This window comes from Mytilus californianus, unplaced genomic scaffold (assembly GCF_021869535.1).
Source record: "Mytilus californianus isolate M0D057914Y unplaced genomic scaffold, xbMytCali1.0.p SCAF_1, whole genome shotgun sequence".
Taxonomy (NCBI): Eukaryota; Metazoa; Mollusca; class Bivalvia; order Mytilida; family Mytilidae; genus Mytilus; species Mytilus californianus.
Genome location: NW_026262581.1, coordinates 112,518,689 through 112,535,064, shown reverse-complemented (window position 1 = coordinate 112,535,064; position 16,376 = coordinate 112,518,689). Strand labels below are relative to the sequence as shown.

The window sequence follows — 16,376 nt, the reverse complement described above, 5'->3', positions numbered from 1 at the left end:
AAGTGAATGGATCCATGAAGTGGTTGAGCGCTTGTGCGATGGACTTTGGTTCCTCTCCTTTTGTATCTTTTACATATAAGTTCTTAAATATGCTCATACGCTAAATATGTGTTACAGTAGTCTAATAATTAATGGGTTTTCCTGAAAAGGTGATAATATTAGTGGAAAAGAAGTGATTAACGCATATGTTCTGGAAATTCCAATGAACCGTTTCTATCATATATCAAACCTGAACAATAATGAAACCGTCGCACTTGGAAAACCAGAGGAATCATATAAGTGTCATATAACTACTGTGAATCAACTCTCGATATTTCTTCGCTTCTTGAATGAAACAGCATCATTTCTTTCAATATAAAAATAAGAAGATGTGGTATGATTGCCATTGAAACAACGCCCCACCAGAGACCAAATGACGTAGAAGTTAACAACTATATGGCCTTTAACAAACAGCAAAAGCCATACCGCAAGCAGACTATAAAAGGCCCGAAATGACAAACGTAAAACAATTCAAACGAGGAAACTAACGATTCGTGTACAAAACAATAAACGAAACACAAATATGATATCCAGCAACAAACGTCCGTCTGGATAAGTTCGAACATCACTTGGAAACGTTTATTTTGCCATGTTTTTAATAGCATTTATCTCCGGTTTATTAAATGATCTCTTAAATATGCAGAACTGAACATATCTTTGTTTAGTACATGATAAACTTTTTACTAAATGTAATTTTATACATGGTCTTTTTCACATCGACCCTGTTATCATCCCGTTATTCCCATTTATCGGCAATTTGTACATTTCCCTTTGATCTTACTGCCTAATATTTGGAAGATCATGGACTGGACTTGATACTCGAAAATATTAGGCAATGACGTCATGTATCAGTGCAGCAACGTCACGTGTTCATGTCCGTCCGTTTCAATTTATCAATGAAATGCACGCGACTTCATTCATACAACCGAACATCTATCCCAACGTTTTGTACGCGTAAAAGTAGTTTTACTTATTATTTCGTTTTACTTCATATTCTGAACAAAAAAAATACAGTTAAGACAAATTGCCGATAAAAAGAATAATGGCATTTTATTTTTTGATACTGACTTCATCGGCTCGAATGTCAGCTCGCCCTTGCGGGCTCGCTTGATATTCTTGCTGATAAAGTCAGTATCAAAAACAAAAATGCCATTATTCTATATATATCGGTTGTCCCACTGACTATATCACTCTGCTCAGCTCTTAATAAAATTGCATATCACGGCTTTGTGACGTCAAATACGTTGACCCGGCCTTAATCACTTTGACCCGGGCATATCACCGACGTCATAATATATGAACCGACGTTAATTTGGACCCGAACTTATCACATATTCCGGTTTGCTGGTGAACAAATGAAACACTTGTTTCTATCATGCAAAATACGCAAATACAACCCGATAAATCGATTATCTGGATGTCTGCATATTGATATTGTAAAATATCAGCTGCTCGACACAATATGAAGCCTTTTTGATCTCGTTCGCTGCGCTCACTCGACAAAAAGCTTCATATTGTGACTCGCAGCTGATAATTTACGATATCAATATGCAGACAACCTGATAATCGGTACATATCAGCCCTAAACGGTAGTAATGAACTGATATGGATTAAGGGATGATAACCGGGTCGCAGTGGAAAAGGCCGTGTATTATTCATCTTTCTTTCTTTTCTTTTTTTGGTGGAAGATGATTTTCAATCTTCTGAAATCCAATACTGCTAGATGGTCAAGTCTTAACATATAACGTTTCCAGGAGTGTTTCCGTATCCCTTTCTGTGCTTTACAATTTTATAACTTTCATGCCTCATCTCGACACCGATCTGTAGACATGATCGGTAACAAGTTTGTAAAATAGCATCTGCATCATTTTATGAAACAAAGACATTTTTCAAAACTAATGATTTACCTAATCCATATGCAATTTTAATTCAAAATCCAATATTAACTGATAAATGATATCAAAATTAACCTATACTGGGAACCGTTTGTATTTAACGGAATGAAAAAGTGTATAAGTCAACCGGGAATTAAACTGGAATCCGCTTGTATTACGCTACACTCTAGGCTCAGTCCCTGAAATAAATCCCCTCTTAAAATAATCAGTTCCAGTGTCTGTCTTTTTGGCTCTCGCGATACAGTACGACCTGGGACATACTCAGTCCAGATCATTAGACGATAAAAAAATTGAAATGTCTGATATATGTTGTTACAATGTCAGTCCAATTGTTTGACACAAGGAAATGAACTTTTTAATAGAATTATTACAGGACAAGCAAATACAGAAAATGACTGGGTTTTAAATGTTAAGTGCTCAAAACCCAATCCATAACCAGGAACAATTGTGAAACCGCACAACATAAAAAAATCAGTTAAGATATGATTTTGAACCACTTTCAAATATGATTACAACAGTTCATGATTGATTGTTGAGATAGTGTTGCTCAAATGTAAGTTTCCGAGGGAACTTAATTGTTAAAACCTGCCAACTTTCAAAATCTACATTGGATATATTTAGCACTTTTCAAAAAATGTTTATAATGAAACAAAAAACAATTAACTGTGAACAACTATACCAATTCATGATTGATTGATTGGTGTTGGTGTCAAACTCCACTTACAGCACACTTTACTAAATCAGTGGCCATTTTTTATTGACCAAGGAAGCTGGAATACCTAAAGTAAATAACCACCTTCGACAGAAAAACTTTCAAGTGAATCGTAATCATTTCCTGGTATATTTGCTTCCCTCAAGTTGAACATGCTGAGATGCAATGTATGGAATTGTAGAAAGATTATTTGAACCACCCTCTCAGTCATGGTCTATGGACTATGCAAATTTTGCTTAGTTTGCATATAAAAATAAAAATATGTGGTATGATTGCCAATGAGACAACTCTCCACAAGAGACCAAATGACACAGAAATTAACAACTATAGGTCACTGTACGGCCTTCAATAATGAGTAAAACCCATACCGCATAGTCAGCTATAAAAGGCCCCGAAATGACAAATTTAAAATAAACGAGAAAATTAACGGTCTGGTTTATGCACAAAATAATGAACGAAAAACAAAATATGATATACAGCAAAATGACAACCACTGAAATACAGGCTCCTGACTTCGGACAGGCACATACAGAATGTGGCGGGGTTCATCTAGTTTGAAAGCGCGCCAAACCTCCCCTAACCTGGGACAGTGGTGTAACAGTACAACATAAGAACAAACTATAAAAGTCAGTTGAAAAGGTTTAACGTATCAGATCGATACAAAGCAGAAACACATCTAACAAAAACACAGTGGACGTGGCAGGGTACATGTATATATTAGTTTGTGATTATGTCAGTTTATGGGGAACCACTGCACGGTGGTATATATGTCAATGGTCTTTGGTCTGCAGTTGTAGTAGCATTGGAACATCTCATTTCCATGGAGATTATTTGGCCCTGCACCTCCAGTCATGGTTGCCATATTGCCATTTTGATTTCAACATTTGCATTTTACTATCAAAATTACCAAAAACGAGACATATCTCTGTGTGAACAGTTTATTACATATTCAGAACTGGACCTTTCTTTGGTTAGAATATGACATAAAGATTGTTAACCTAAGAATATTACATTTACCAAAAAATATGTAAGCACCTCAATTTCCAAAGCAGATATGTTAGAAGCAATAGGGGTTAAAACAAGCACGAATCCTTATACTCTGTAAAAAAAAAACACGAAGGTAAGGTGTGCATGTATTTCAGACCATTGGTCCATCATAAAACAAAGGAATAATGATTCGTCGGTCGTTTCTTTAAACTGTATTAAAAAAAATGCATATATTGTTACTACAGTTACATTGAACATATTACATTATAATAAATAATTAATTAGATAATTATGGTTATTCTGGGGGATGACATTTTAATGTCTTTTGTGGAATACATTATATTTTCTTGTCAACTAATTAATTTAATACTGAAACAGGTGTTGGTTTTCTGAAGAATTCATGAGATCCAAAACACCTTTAGTAATTATTCATTACCGCATAAAAATGTTTGTGTAAATGTTGTACATGGAAGCCGACTTATACAAAACTATATATAATAAATCATTTTAACAAAACCGTAGTGTGCATAACTTCTAAAACAGGCAGATAAAAGCAAGATTTGCTTAGTGTATAGAATATGAACACATACGCAAGAAGTGGTCAAATAATTCAAAGCAATTGCAAATTATATTTGCACTATACTAGTGCAATTATCAATAGTAAAAAGAAGGTTGAGATCTTCAATAAAAAACTCGTCCTAAACATGCATGAAATATTTGCCACTGGAAGTTAAGCAACCAACAATCAATCTTAAGAAAAAACAATATTTAACTCCGCCACATTTTCATTCGCCCAAGTAAGGAACCTTGTAAGCGGCTGTCGTTTATCGTATCTAAATATTTTGGCTTCTTTTATTGTCATTTGAAGAATTTGTTGTCACAGTAATGACGATGCTAATCAGTCTCTGATAAGACGAATACGAGTTTGACGTATTGTTATAGACCTGTTTATTGTTGAACAACGTATATTGAAATGTATATTTTGTGTTTCGTAGTGTTTTATTCTCATTGATGTATACCCAACATCCCTTATTATTCTTATTATAAACTTGGCCCGATCTTTCCACTTACTACTAGTGTTAGTGAATACATCATTTTATAGCGTGACAACTATGATCACGGTCACTGCTCTCGAATAACGTATCATTGTGACTTTCTTTATTGCTTTGCATCTTATTAATGATTCGTAACAATACTTCGACAAAAAAAGCAGAATCCATTGAACCTTTGGTCATCGTCTTTTGGTTGGGAATACATGAAGGAAAATTATACTTTTCAAGCCGTTAATTTTAGTTTTTAATACCCTTTATGTTCCCAATATCAATCTCAGTTCCACTTCGATATTTCAGACACTTCGTTTGTTCCGCTTGTCAACTCCCTTTTAAGAGAAAGCAATCATAAACAATTAATATTAAAAACAAGATTAAATCGGATCAATTGTTGCCATTTTAAGGACAGTATAAATATTATGCAATATTTATCATTCATAATTGGTCTACTTTCATGTATAAAATTTCTTTATTTCTATCCGTCTATCAATTTAATCTAATATAAATTCAATACACTCTTCTGGTTTTTAATTAAAATAAAGTACCTGATATTTTTGCATTAAAGACTTAGTTTGAATAATCAAAATAGCCGTCGATTTCAAACAATTCGGTCTGATTAAAACTCATCAAAATACAAATCTCATATGACAGGTCAAGAATGAATATTTGCAGTCCGAAGTACTATATTGATGTTCACATTTAGCTTCAAACGTTGTCGAAACACACACAAGTATGCTATCCAGTCCGTACTTTTAGTTTTTAATCTAACCATTATTGGTCCTTTAAAAACAGTTCTTTAGATGGAATGTCGGTTCTGCATTTATATACTACATTGATAATTGCTAGAACTATATTTTTTTAATAACGGGCTTTCTGAATATATATAGTCAAATGCGTTTTGTTTAAATCAAGGATTTCTATACAAATCCTTGTTTAAATATACTTTTTCACTTTTTTGGTCTTTTGGAAAATGTTGTTTGTTCTGTATTTAGACCCCTCTACCAAGAAATTTGTTTTGTATGCACACGTATAAAAATTGCGGTTTTTATCCAACGCAATCATAGGTTTGAACATTGTTTCAATTTAGACTTATATATATTCTATATGTATATATATGTTTCGACATTTGATAACTGTTTTCATATACATATATATATATATATACATTTAATGTTTTTTTGAGGTCACAAATCTACCTGAATTTAAAATCATATTTAAAAATGATATCTACTATTTGTTGTTTTTTTGTAATTTAAATATATACATGGAGAGTTGTCTCATTGGAAATCATACCACATCTTCTTATTTTTTATATATTAACATAGAAATAAAGGTTAAATTTATATTTTCCCATAGGGTCTTGATTCATTTTGGGAAAACCAAACATGACCACGATTTACATGTTCACATCACTGTTACAATTTATTGTTACTATATGTTGCCGAGATATATAAATATTATATTTGTAGCAAAACTTGGGTGTGGTAGAAAGTTTAAAAAAAAAAAGGAAAAACAATATATACAGAAATACATGCACTCAACTGCAGGACTACTTAGTTTCAGAAGTATTATAATTCATACTTTTCAAACAAAAATGAATATACATGTACTTTAAACTGCAATTGGTTTAAGAAAAGCAATATATGCAAAATACACGCTCTCACACGTACTTGGTTTCAAAATTATTATACTTTGGTATATTCATTTTAAACAAAAAAGATTATGCGTGAACTTTTAACGTCACTTGAAGCAACTTGCTGCAAACTAGAGTGTGTATAGTTGCAGGCAACATGTAGCTTTACCTTTCTATTTTGAAAATATCTGTCTTTATTTGTATGGATTTGATTGAAATCAATCAAAAACCGTGATATGTGACATCCTAATATATCTATGTCACATGTAACGTTACATAGTTTCTATCTAGCCTGCATTGACAGGTGACGTACTAATATTTGTACAGCTTAGAAAACAAAATAAGGATAAAAAAGTTTAAATCCCCGTAAAATCCTCCCACTAACCTATCTTTACCATAATCTGAATTCGTTCGTATCTGGGATTGGGGCTTTATCCGTGTCATATTGATAACATCTACAATTCAAAGAAAGTTCCACAAAGAAAGGATGTCAAGTAGGTAACTAACCATTGTTCATTTCACTTACGTATATATCTAATCCTAGAGTAGAAAAGCAGTGGCGGTTCAGAGATTTTCGACAAGGGGTATGGCAGGTGTGGGTTGGAGATTCAATTTCCTACCGGAATCAGAATTTTTTTTACTAAAAACGGAATGATTTTGGTCTTGATTTGGACCTGGAAAGTTGCTGTGTGGATTTTCCAAAAGTTAAAGGATTTGGAGCCAACTTGTTTCCCGTTTAATACTTATCTGAGAACAATAAATCTAAATGAATCTAGCATTTCCGACAATTAGGTGATTCAATTATAAGTTTTGGAAAATTAGATTAGCTTATAGATATTAATTTATTTATTAGTGATATCAATTAATCTGTTCGTTAATTTTGTAAGCCCGGTAATCTTATTATGAAAGAAAACCAATGCGACTTTTAATTAATGTTGTTTTAACAATTTCCCCCAGGACATATCAATTAATTCACCCCAAAACGAGTGTGCTAATTGATTTAATTTATAATACATATACAGTGAGAAATGGCAGAAAAACTAGTTCTTAAGTTTGTTTGATCTTGGTATAGAACCTGATCAAAATCAACACTCGGATCTGTTCATTTCGATTTGGTAAAATAAATATTGAAAGAAATTATAATATTTAGAGTAAACAGCCCAAGGAAACAACAATGAAATAGGTATAGATTTACTTAACCTGTACAGAACAGGTGAACTGGAATAAAACACGTCTTTAGTTAAAAAATTACCCAAAATTGTCAATCATTGTATATATAATTAGAATGAAACGTTTTTGTTGTTAAGTCGATGATATTGTTCCGTGAGAAATAGACTTCGTATTCATTTTAATTGTTATTGATGCACATTTGAGGTTTATCATTGTGATCTGAGTCTTTTTCGAGGTTTTGTGCTGATGTTTTGGTTCGACGCCACCGATTGTGATTAGATTTGGCTATATCACCTTAAGTAGTCCAATGAAATCATCCGTTACAACATTAGCCAGGTAAATCTCAGGTGTATAGTAGTTTGAAGATATGCACTGACTATAACGCAGGAAACAATTTATCTCTGGAATACTATAAATTTATTATTTACAATATATATTTGAAACATCCCTGGAATATTTCATATAACTAGTTTTGATTGTTTATTCTTATTGGATATGGCTTGGATTTACAAACCATAGGAAAAGTAAGTTTTTTGTTGATTTTAAATATTAATTCAATTTCTGCAGTTGATGTTGAGAAGTTATGGAACTTTAAAAGCCTGGTATATTTGATGTGTTTTCACTCTTATGATAACAATACAATACTTTTTTACGTGTATTCATTTTACTATTTTAATTTTTAATTGCAAGTTTAATAACCAAATCAGAATGGTAAAATCGTCTTTAGTCATTTTTTTTTCTCACGGAAAAGTATGATGATAAAATGGTAAAGGTAGGATTCTTGCAAGTAAAATATAGATACGAACATTAATATTCAATGTCTTATGGACTTTTTGTTACGCGCGGAATTAATTTTTACAACTTTCATATAAATAAATCATTATACTGAATCTCAATTTAATTAAATTTCTTTAGCTGTATACCCTGTTTTCCAGATTCGCTAATATGAATGGTCTATCACGGAAATGCTATAGTATAGTCTTAATGGGTATCTAATTTGAAATTAACACTTAGAAGGCCACTGACCACTTTATTAAAAACATAAATCAATTTCCTCGGTCATCTAATTCTTACAGATAACATCGGGTAGATAGGAACTTAGTCTAGCAATTTCAGTCCTTTTAAATTTGTGATCAAGTGAAGATCATTTATTAACGAACTTGTAAAACTGTTGATAAATGAGATGAACTGAAATTTTGAATACACATATAAAACTCAGTTGTAGGCGGACGGATCAGTAAGATTGACTGTAACTAATAATCCTTACGTAATTTATCAGATGCAAAACTGTCAAAAGACAAATGCCACAAATGCATGTGTATCTAATACAATATGAATAGGTAAGACAATTTTCCCCTTAATTTATTTCACTCGCAGGATCAAAATCTAAAACATGTAAAATCTTATGGAATTTGAATACTAAAGAATCTATATCGTGTACTCAAAACTAAACATTATTCAAAAACTTTATTCATGTTTTGAATATTGCATCGAAGGGCGTCTCTAACCAAAATGAATGGATTTTTATCTGAAAAACAATATAATACACATGTAGCTTTATTTCTAAAACAATGTTGGTTTTGGTTCATATTATTCTTTTTTATTTATACGTTTTTTTTTTATATAATTACTCAAAATGTAACATAATATGTCAATAATGCGATTTTGTTCTTCAGACATTCATAACATAGTCATTTGTTTAGAATGGAGCTATATGAAACGGTGGGGCTGCATAATTTTATAACTCGCTTTTCTTAATATTGAAGGAGTATATCTATTCTAGGACTATACTAGTATTATAGTCCCAGATATCTATAAGATTCTCCAATGAACAAACACTTCTTAACTTTAAGACCATAAGACCACAAAGAGCTTACGACTATTTTTTAGTCTTTAAATATGTGGTTTTTGTCTAAATTATTGAAATTTACTCCAGGGTTTATTGCTATTGGTTTTGTGATAGTAATTAGTTTTGAAAACAGTTAAAGCACGTTTCCTTTGTTACTTTCCTAGCATTGTATAGGCTAGTTGTGTCGCGTACAAATGTAAATCCAAAATATACCCCCAGTTCCTCCAATCTATATACAATATGATATACCACAATCAGTATACAACTTATATTTAGTATCCGTGGAGACTGCTATTCTATTGACATTACGTTTGTACAGATGGATAAGTTACATTGCACTAGAACATGACACTAGTTTGTCAATAAAAAGTTAAAAAAAAAGACAAACTATTTGCATGAATTCGATGCAAGGTCTCATGTTGCATATTATACGAATAATGAAATATTTGGTGACTCTTCTTTTTAACGATCGCCCTGAATATGCGTGAAATGTTTTCAACTGGACGTTAAGCAAACATCAATCAACCAATCAATATTTTTAATAACAAAGAAGTAACTTATACAAACAACAACAATTCTTAAATAAACCTAACTAAGAAAACGAAAAAAATAAATAAAAATTCCACGATTTTATCATATAAATCAATCAAGAAAAATATTTAGTAAACAGACATTTTAAGACTATTCAGTAAATATTACACTAATTTATTATGTTTATATATGGGGTAAAAATCTTGTTACTTTTTTCGTTTTCTTTGTGATGTTGTTTGTTGGTTTGATGGTTATTGTCTATGGAAAGCGAAACCATACAGTTACCAGCTTCTCTAAAGCCGAATAAATAAAAATAAATAAAACAATTCAAACTTGATCTGTGTTTTGTGGTAATAAGCATTATGTATAAGTTTCACAACATTTGGTTGTAGCAAACTAAAGTTAGAGAACGGAAACCAATTTTGGGACGTACGTACGGACGGACGGACGTACAGACGGACAAGGGTAAAACTTAATGCCCCCTCCGCTACGGCGGGGGCATAAAAAAAAAAACTGAATGCATGTACATCGAGAATCGAAAGCTGGGGAACAAGTTTGGCATACTCTGGTCCAATTGGCTTTATCCGTTTACTAGTTGATTAAACTAAATATTGTGTAATTAATTTGACGTAAGTGGAAACGACCATGCAATACTTAAGTGCATTTTCTACAATGTTTATGGAAAATAAAACATAATTGTTGTTAAAAATAGACTAAACCAGAAAACCCGTGAAACTTAATGCTATAAAAATCAATTATGGTCATTAATGTCAGTAAAGTGGTCGATATGATAAAGCTGTGACCCAACAAGATGACAAACTTTGTGATAGTTAATGTTAATTATATCTGTATACCTTATTCAAGTTCATCAGGTGTGAAAAATGATCTATGTTAGTTCTTTTGTTAAGAAACTGCAGGATTCACTTCCTCGGCCTTTATCATATATATGTACTGTCATCAACAAAACCACACATTTTCTCTTTGATGGAAAACACATTCATTACAAACACGACATTGATTTTGTTTGAAGAAAACATGTTTTAAAAAGAAAAACTAATTTTATGATTTAAAAACAAATATATGTAATCATGGAAATATCAGTAACGATACTGTCGTAAAAGGTAAGCGATTATAGGTTATTATTAAATAACGACACACTTTTCAGTGATTTCCAATGTTCGATATCTTTGACAATATATTTTAACTCTTTGAATTCCCAAATTAAATATATGACTCCAACGATTTCCTTGTGTTTACACATTTCTACAAACTTTTTTTGGGGGGAGGGGGGATTTAAACAGCAACTTATTATTTGTTTCGATACATCTCTACAGAAACAATTTTTTTTCCTTTTCTAATTCTGTTTTATTAACGGGTTTGATGAATTGCTGTGTACAAGTTATAGTACATATAACATTTTCACTAGGACTCCTTTCGTAACAAATCTCCACTTATACCAAAATAATTACATGTTACACTCCAGTGATGAAAAAAGGAAAACGAATAAATTGTGAGCAGGATTTTAAATGATAATTTATCTGTCCTTTCTATCCCTCTTTGATCAGTCTAAGGTGTTGAATCTCTAAATAATCATTTCTGAACAACAACACAATGACGATCCTTTTTCAAAGCGTTATCCAACGGCCATTTTTCAATGTCACACTTTATAAAATGCAAATTAGTTATTTAATTTAGGTGAAATAAATAACATATAACGTATTAAATATTCATACTACTTAATTCATGTCTTTAACTTGCATGTCCTTTAAAAGACATTCTGGAGAGTTTATTTTTCAATTTCCCATGTTTTGATTTATATAATTTCATTCCTCCTCCAATGTGATGTAACTATAGAAAAGAGATTTTGCTATAAAACATATTGACCATGTAGAGTTTAGATAGATGACAGTTCGATATAATGTAACTTGGGCCGAACATCCTGTAGTTTCAGATGCATTATTGGTGTTTTATATTGTTATAGTTCAAAGTTGAATTGGGTATTAAGTCAACTTTAAAAATAAAGTTACCAATGATGAACCTGAGACAATTAGAATGTAAAAAGAAATTTGAATTGTACTTGCATAGTATTGACTAGCAATTTATTTTTGTTCAAAATGTTTATTGCCTATATTTTGAGAAAAAAATATTCAAGAAGGAAAACACAGCAACAATAACAACAACAACACAAACAATAATCCCAAACAAAATTAAACAAACCGTGACACACCAAAAACCGTTATAACGATATACAATGGCTAATTTTTACATGTTTTATTTCCCGTCATGCTAGTTTTGGAAGTATAACTGACTGTTTATTTTTAATTTTTTTTTTGCAGAATGATCTTCGAGATCAGAGCGTGGAGTTGACAAATCAGATGTGGTTGTTATATGTAACTTTTGAGGATTTTATATGTCTATCATATCCAGCAAAATCAGCGGCAGTATTATCAACTCGCGTGGATATAAACCATTATTTCAATACAGGACCATTCTCTGCAAAACGACGTAAATCTAAAAAACGTCACCGCGATAGTCCAGATAAAGCAACCGAAGAAACGTGTGAAGAAAATAGACACAAACATAATCTTGGTGATGAACATCTGAATCAAAACGAGTTGGGACTTCGCATTGGAGAGGTTATCTGTGTGCATCAAATCGCTAGAAAACGTCGCCTCGGTAGATCGGTCTCGGACAATACATCGTCTGACAATTCGGAAAACTGTGTGCATGGTGTTAATGATTTAAACAGTATCAGATTGGATAACATTGATATGCCGTATCGTGATAGAGATAGGATGCATGAACGTAGAAAAAAGGATCAGAGATCTAATGTCACACTGACAAAGGACTATGGGTTTGGCAACTCATGGAGGACCCGTCAATCTGGAGATATAATTAGAAATTGTCATTTAACTGATCAATTAGTGAACCATAATGGCTCTGAGCAAAGTCCTAGGAACAAAAATCTACCCGACAATAGAGTATGTCAGCGTGATAATCCGGCATTGAAAATAACAAATGGGTGTTTAAACCGAACAGCTGATCACTGTGTGGGATTTAGTCCTCTTAATGCTTATCCTCAGGAGGAGATCCATAATAATCATTTAAATTTAAGTTGTAGCGCTACTAATACTCCACTCTCACTTAATTTGACAAACGATTTGGATCGCCGTAATAATATACTAAATGTTTCAGCTTTTAATCCAGGGGACTCAAAAAGTGCAAGATTTCGCCTGAAGTTGGACTTAAATACTAGAAATAAACCAAAAAGCCCAAGAAGGATATGTTCCAAAGAAGAACTTAGTGGTGCAACTGGAAATTCTGACCTGACACGGTCTGCATCATTTGATAATGTGATTACTCCAGATAAAGAAATGCCGTCCAAAGCACTTTCGTGTGAATCTTCTCCTGTAACGATATCTAGTGGATACGAAAGTGATTCCCTGCCGACAAACGAAGCCGATATAGACAATATATTTGTCCAGGGAAAGAAAAAACAAAGCAATCGACCTGTTCCTCCAATGGAATTACCAATAGACTATTTTTCAATGTCAGACAGTCATCCATCGCCCCACGGACAACCCATCTGTACAAGTGCAATTGTTACACGTAAACCAGAAACGTTTGTGCAAAATGAATTGAATGAACAATCTCAACAAAATAAATCAATTACAGAGGAGACAGGACCACCGGTGCAGACACATCAAGAGCGAACGGACAATCAAACTCCAACCAGGTTCTCCCCCGCACAAATAAACAATTATCAACTCACAAAAGTCGCGCGTTCAATGTTTGAGATTATACATGATTTACAGGCTGAAAGGGACCAGGAAAACAAAATGAAATCTCGGAAACTAAAGCGACATGTACAATGGCGAAAAGACAGGCCAGATGTTTTAAGAAAACCTGTCAGAAACATTGAAAATGAAAGTGGTGTTAATACAAGCGTAAGTCAACAGGAAAATTGTGAACAATCTCGTGAAAACTTTCAACCCGCCCCCTTGTCGTCACAAGGGAAAGTGTCCGTTAGATGTTTGAGGCGACCTTTGGGGAGTGATCCTTCGTTTCAAAATAGACAATTTCTACCTCATAGTTCAGAGTTTGATAAAACTCTTGAATTTCCTGCAGAGTTTTGCAGATTCAACAATTCCGCTTCTTATCCAGAATTTTCAAGACAACTCAGTGAGCCAGAGATAAGATCACGTGATATTCATTCAGAAAAATTTCAAATGAATCATTCATTTGATTCCAGAGATAAACGACATCAAATTGTGTTCGAAGGTTGTGCGCCATATGCAACCACAAAACTGCCAGGTTGTTCCCCGTATGCAACAACTCGATTGCCTGGATGTCACACGCCACGAAGGGATGATAAAGATGATCATGTGTATGAAACTATTCCTGGAGATGATCTTCTGCAATATGAGGAAATTTTAAGAATGAGGTTAAATGGGTTGCTTCCGCATAAATATCACCCTCCAGCTTTACCTGCAAGAAATATAAATGACAGAAAAATGTCCGAGCCTCTTCGAACAGACTTCAATGCAAACTTTCGTTTGCAACAACACAATATCCAATCTAATCCACATTTCCAACAAAATTTGCAGAATGACATTAACATAATTTCTACCTCAAGTAATCACCGAAATCATCAAATCAGTAAACCCAGATCGTTCTCATATGATCCATCAGACCCTTCGAAAACCGTTCCGAATGAACTCTTATCGAGGTGGTCAGCTGCCGACTTGCTAAACTATATCGATGGTATTCGACAGCCTCCACCGAAAAGAAGAGAAAATTTCTATTTCTTATTGGATAGTAAACAGAAAAGAGCATGTTTTTCAGAGTCCCTCGAGATAGAAAATAAAATAAAAGACATGGGAATAAATTTGGACGAGAGCAGACGTTCACATCAGGATGAGGACGGTTATACCACAGTGGATAATGAACCTTCTGAAGCGCCGCCTTTTTGTGGGGGTTTACACAACATGCAATCAACTTATGTTTGACCCATTATTACGTGCAATCATGAATTCTTTTTAACTGCTTTTGCATGATGGACCGAATTTTTATATAACATTCGGCTAAAGGTGCAAGATTTGATCTCAAACAAATGTGAAAAATGGGCTCTTTACATACTGTTGTCGTGTAGAAAGTGCTAAATGACTGTGATTGTTAATACTTTAATTGTTGTCTGTATTTGTGATAATGTGAAAGTTGTGTTGAATTATTTAATAATTGTATTTAAATATACAAACATTAAAAATAGATATTTTCTACTTTTTATATGTATAAAGAACCAAAAATGAAATATATAAAAATAAGAAGATGAGGTATGATTGCCAATGAGACAACTATCCACCAAAGTTCAAATAAAGTGTATGTAAGCAATTATAGGCAACCGTAAGGCCTTCGTCAATGAGAAAAACCCATACCGTATAGTCGGCTATAAAAGGCCCCGACATGAAAAATACGAATCAATTCAATTGAGAAAACTAACGGCTTAATTTATAACAAAACAATTTACGAAAAACAAATATGACAAACATGAACCAACTATGACTATTTGAAACAGTCGAGTAGATATTGGGTAAACGTCAATGAGACAGCAACCCAGGTTAACCCCAACGTTCTTTTATTTTTATCTGCATCTGGTTGTCTTTATCACATCGTCACTGTGCCAAATCGTTGACTGTATACGCCATACCGTCGATGTGGTATTATTACGAGACAACAATCTCCAGAGACTAAAGGACAAGGATGAAAAAAATGCAACTACAGATAAATGTGAGCAAAACCAATACTGTATCATAGATATAGGAAGATGTGGTATGAGTGCCAATGAGACAACTCTCCATCCAAGTAACAATTTATAAAAGTAAACCATTACAGGTCACAGTACGGCCTTCAACACGGAGCATTGGCTCACGCCGAACAGCAAGCTATAGAGGGCCCCAAAAATTACTAGTGTAAAACCATTCAAACGGGAAAACCAACGGTCTAATCTATATAAAAACAAGAAACGAGAAACACGTATGAACTACATAAACAAACGACAACTACTGAACATCAGATTCCTGACTTAGGGAAGGTGCAAACATTTGCAGCGGGATTAAACGTTTTAATGGTACCAAACCTTCTCCCTTTTCTGAAACAATAGATATCAATTGGAAGGCTTAACTCAATCAAAAAACGTAAATTAACACACAATGAATGAATAAATTTGATCTGTGATATCTGAATGCAAATACATAGTTAATAAAAATTATAAGGGATAAATAATTAAGGTCAAAAGTAAATAAACAGGTTTAAACAAAGTTAAAGTGTATAGTAAGCTATAAATGACTCCGGCATACCAAATGTTTAAATATTCAAACGAGAAAACAAAAGGCCTGATAACCATGAACTGGGACTATTATACTAACTATAGCTGTTACTATAGTATAATAGTCCCAGCCATGAACGAACAATACTAAGGTAGACAGCAACCAACGACAACCACTGGATTACA

At 33.1% G+C, this 16,376-nt stretch overlaps 1 protein-coding gene and 1 long non-coding RNA gene across 2 annotated transcripts in view; one reads left to right on the top strand and one right to left on the bottom strand.

The window, feature by feature from the left end:
- LOC127711450 (uncharacterized) overlaps positions 1-16,376 on the bottom strand; it is a 344,411-nt gene that overhangs the window by 315,199 nt on the left and 12,836 nt on the right. The window lies entirely within an intron of this gene.
- Positions 7,821-15,140, top strand: LOC127711147 (uncharacterized). The gene is made up of 2 exons (XM_052217101.1): positions 7,821-8,009; positions 12,202-15,140. Exon 2 carries the CDS (start codon positions 12,241-12,243, stop codon positions 14,872-14,874), a length of 2,634 nt encoding a protein of 877 aa, XP_052073061.1. The 5' UTR covers positions 7,821-8,009; positions 12,202-12,240; the 3' UTR covers positions 14,875-15,140.

Bases quoted from the DNA above. Each gene is read 5' to 3' on its own strand.
- LOC127711147 (XM_052217101.1), top strand. From the start codon at position 12,241: ATGTGGTTGTTATATGTAACTTTTGAGGATTTTATATGTCTATCATAT.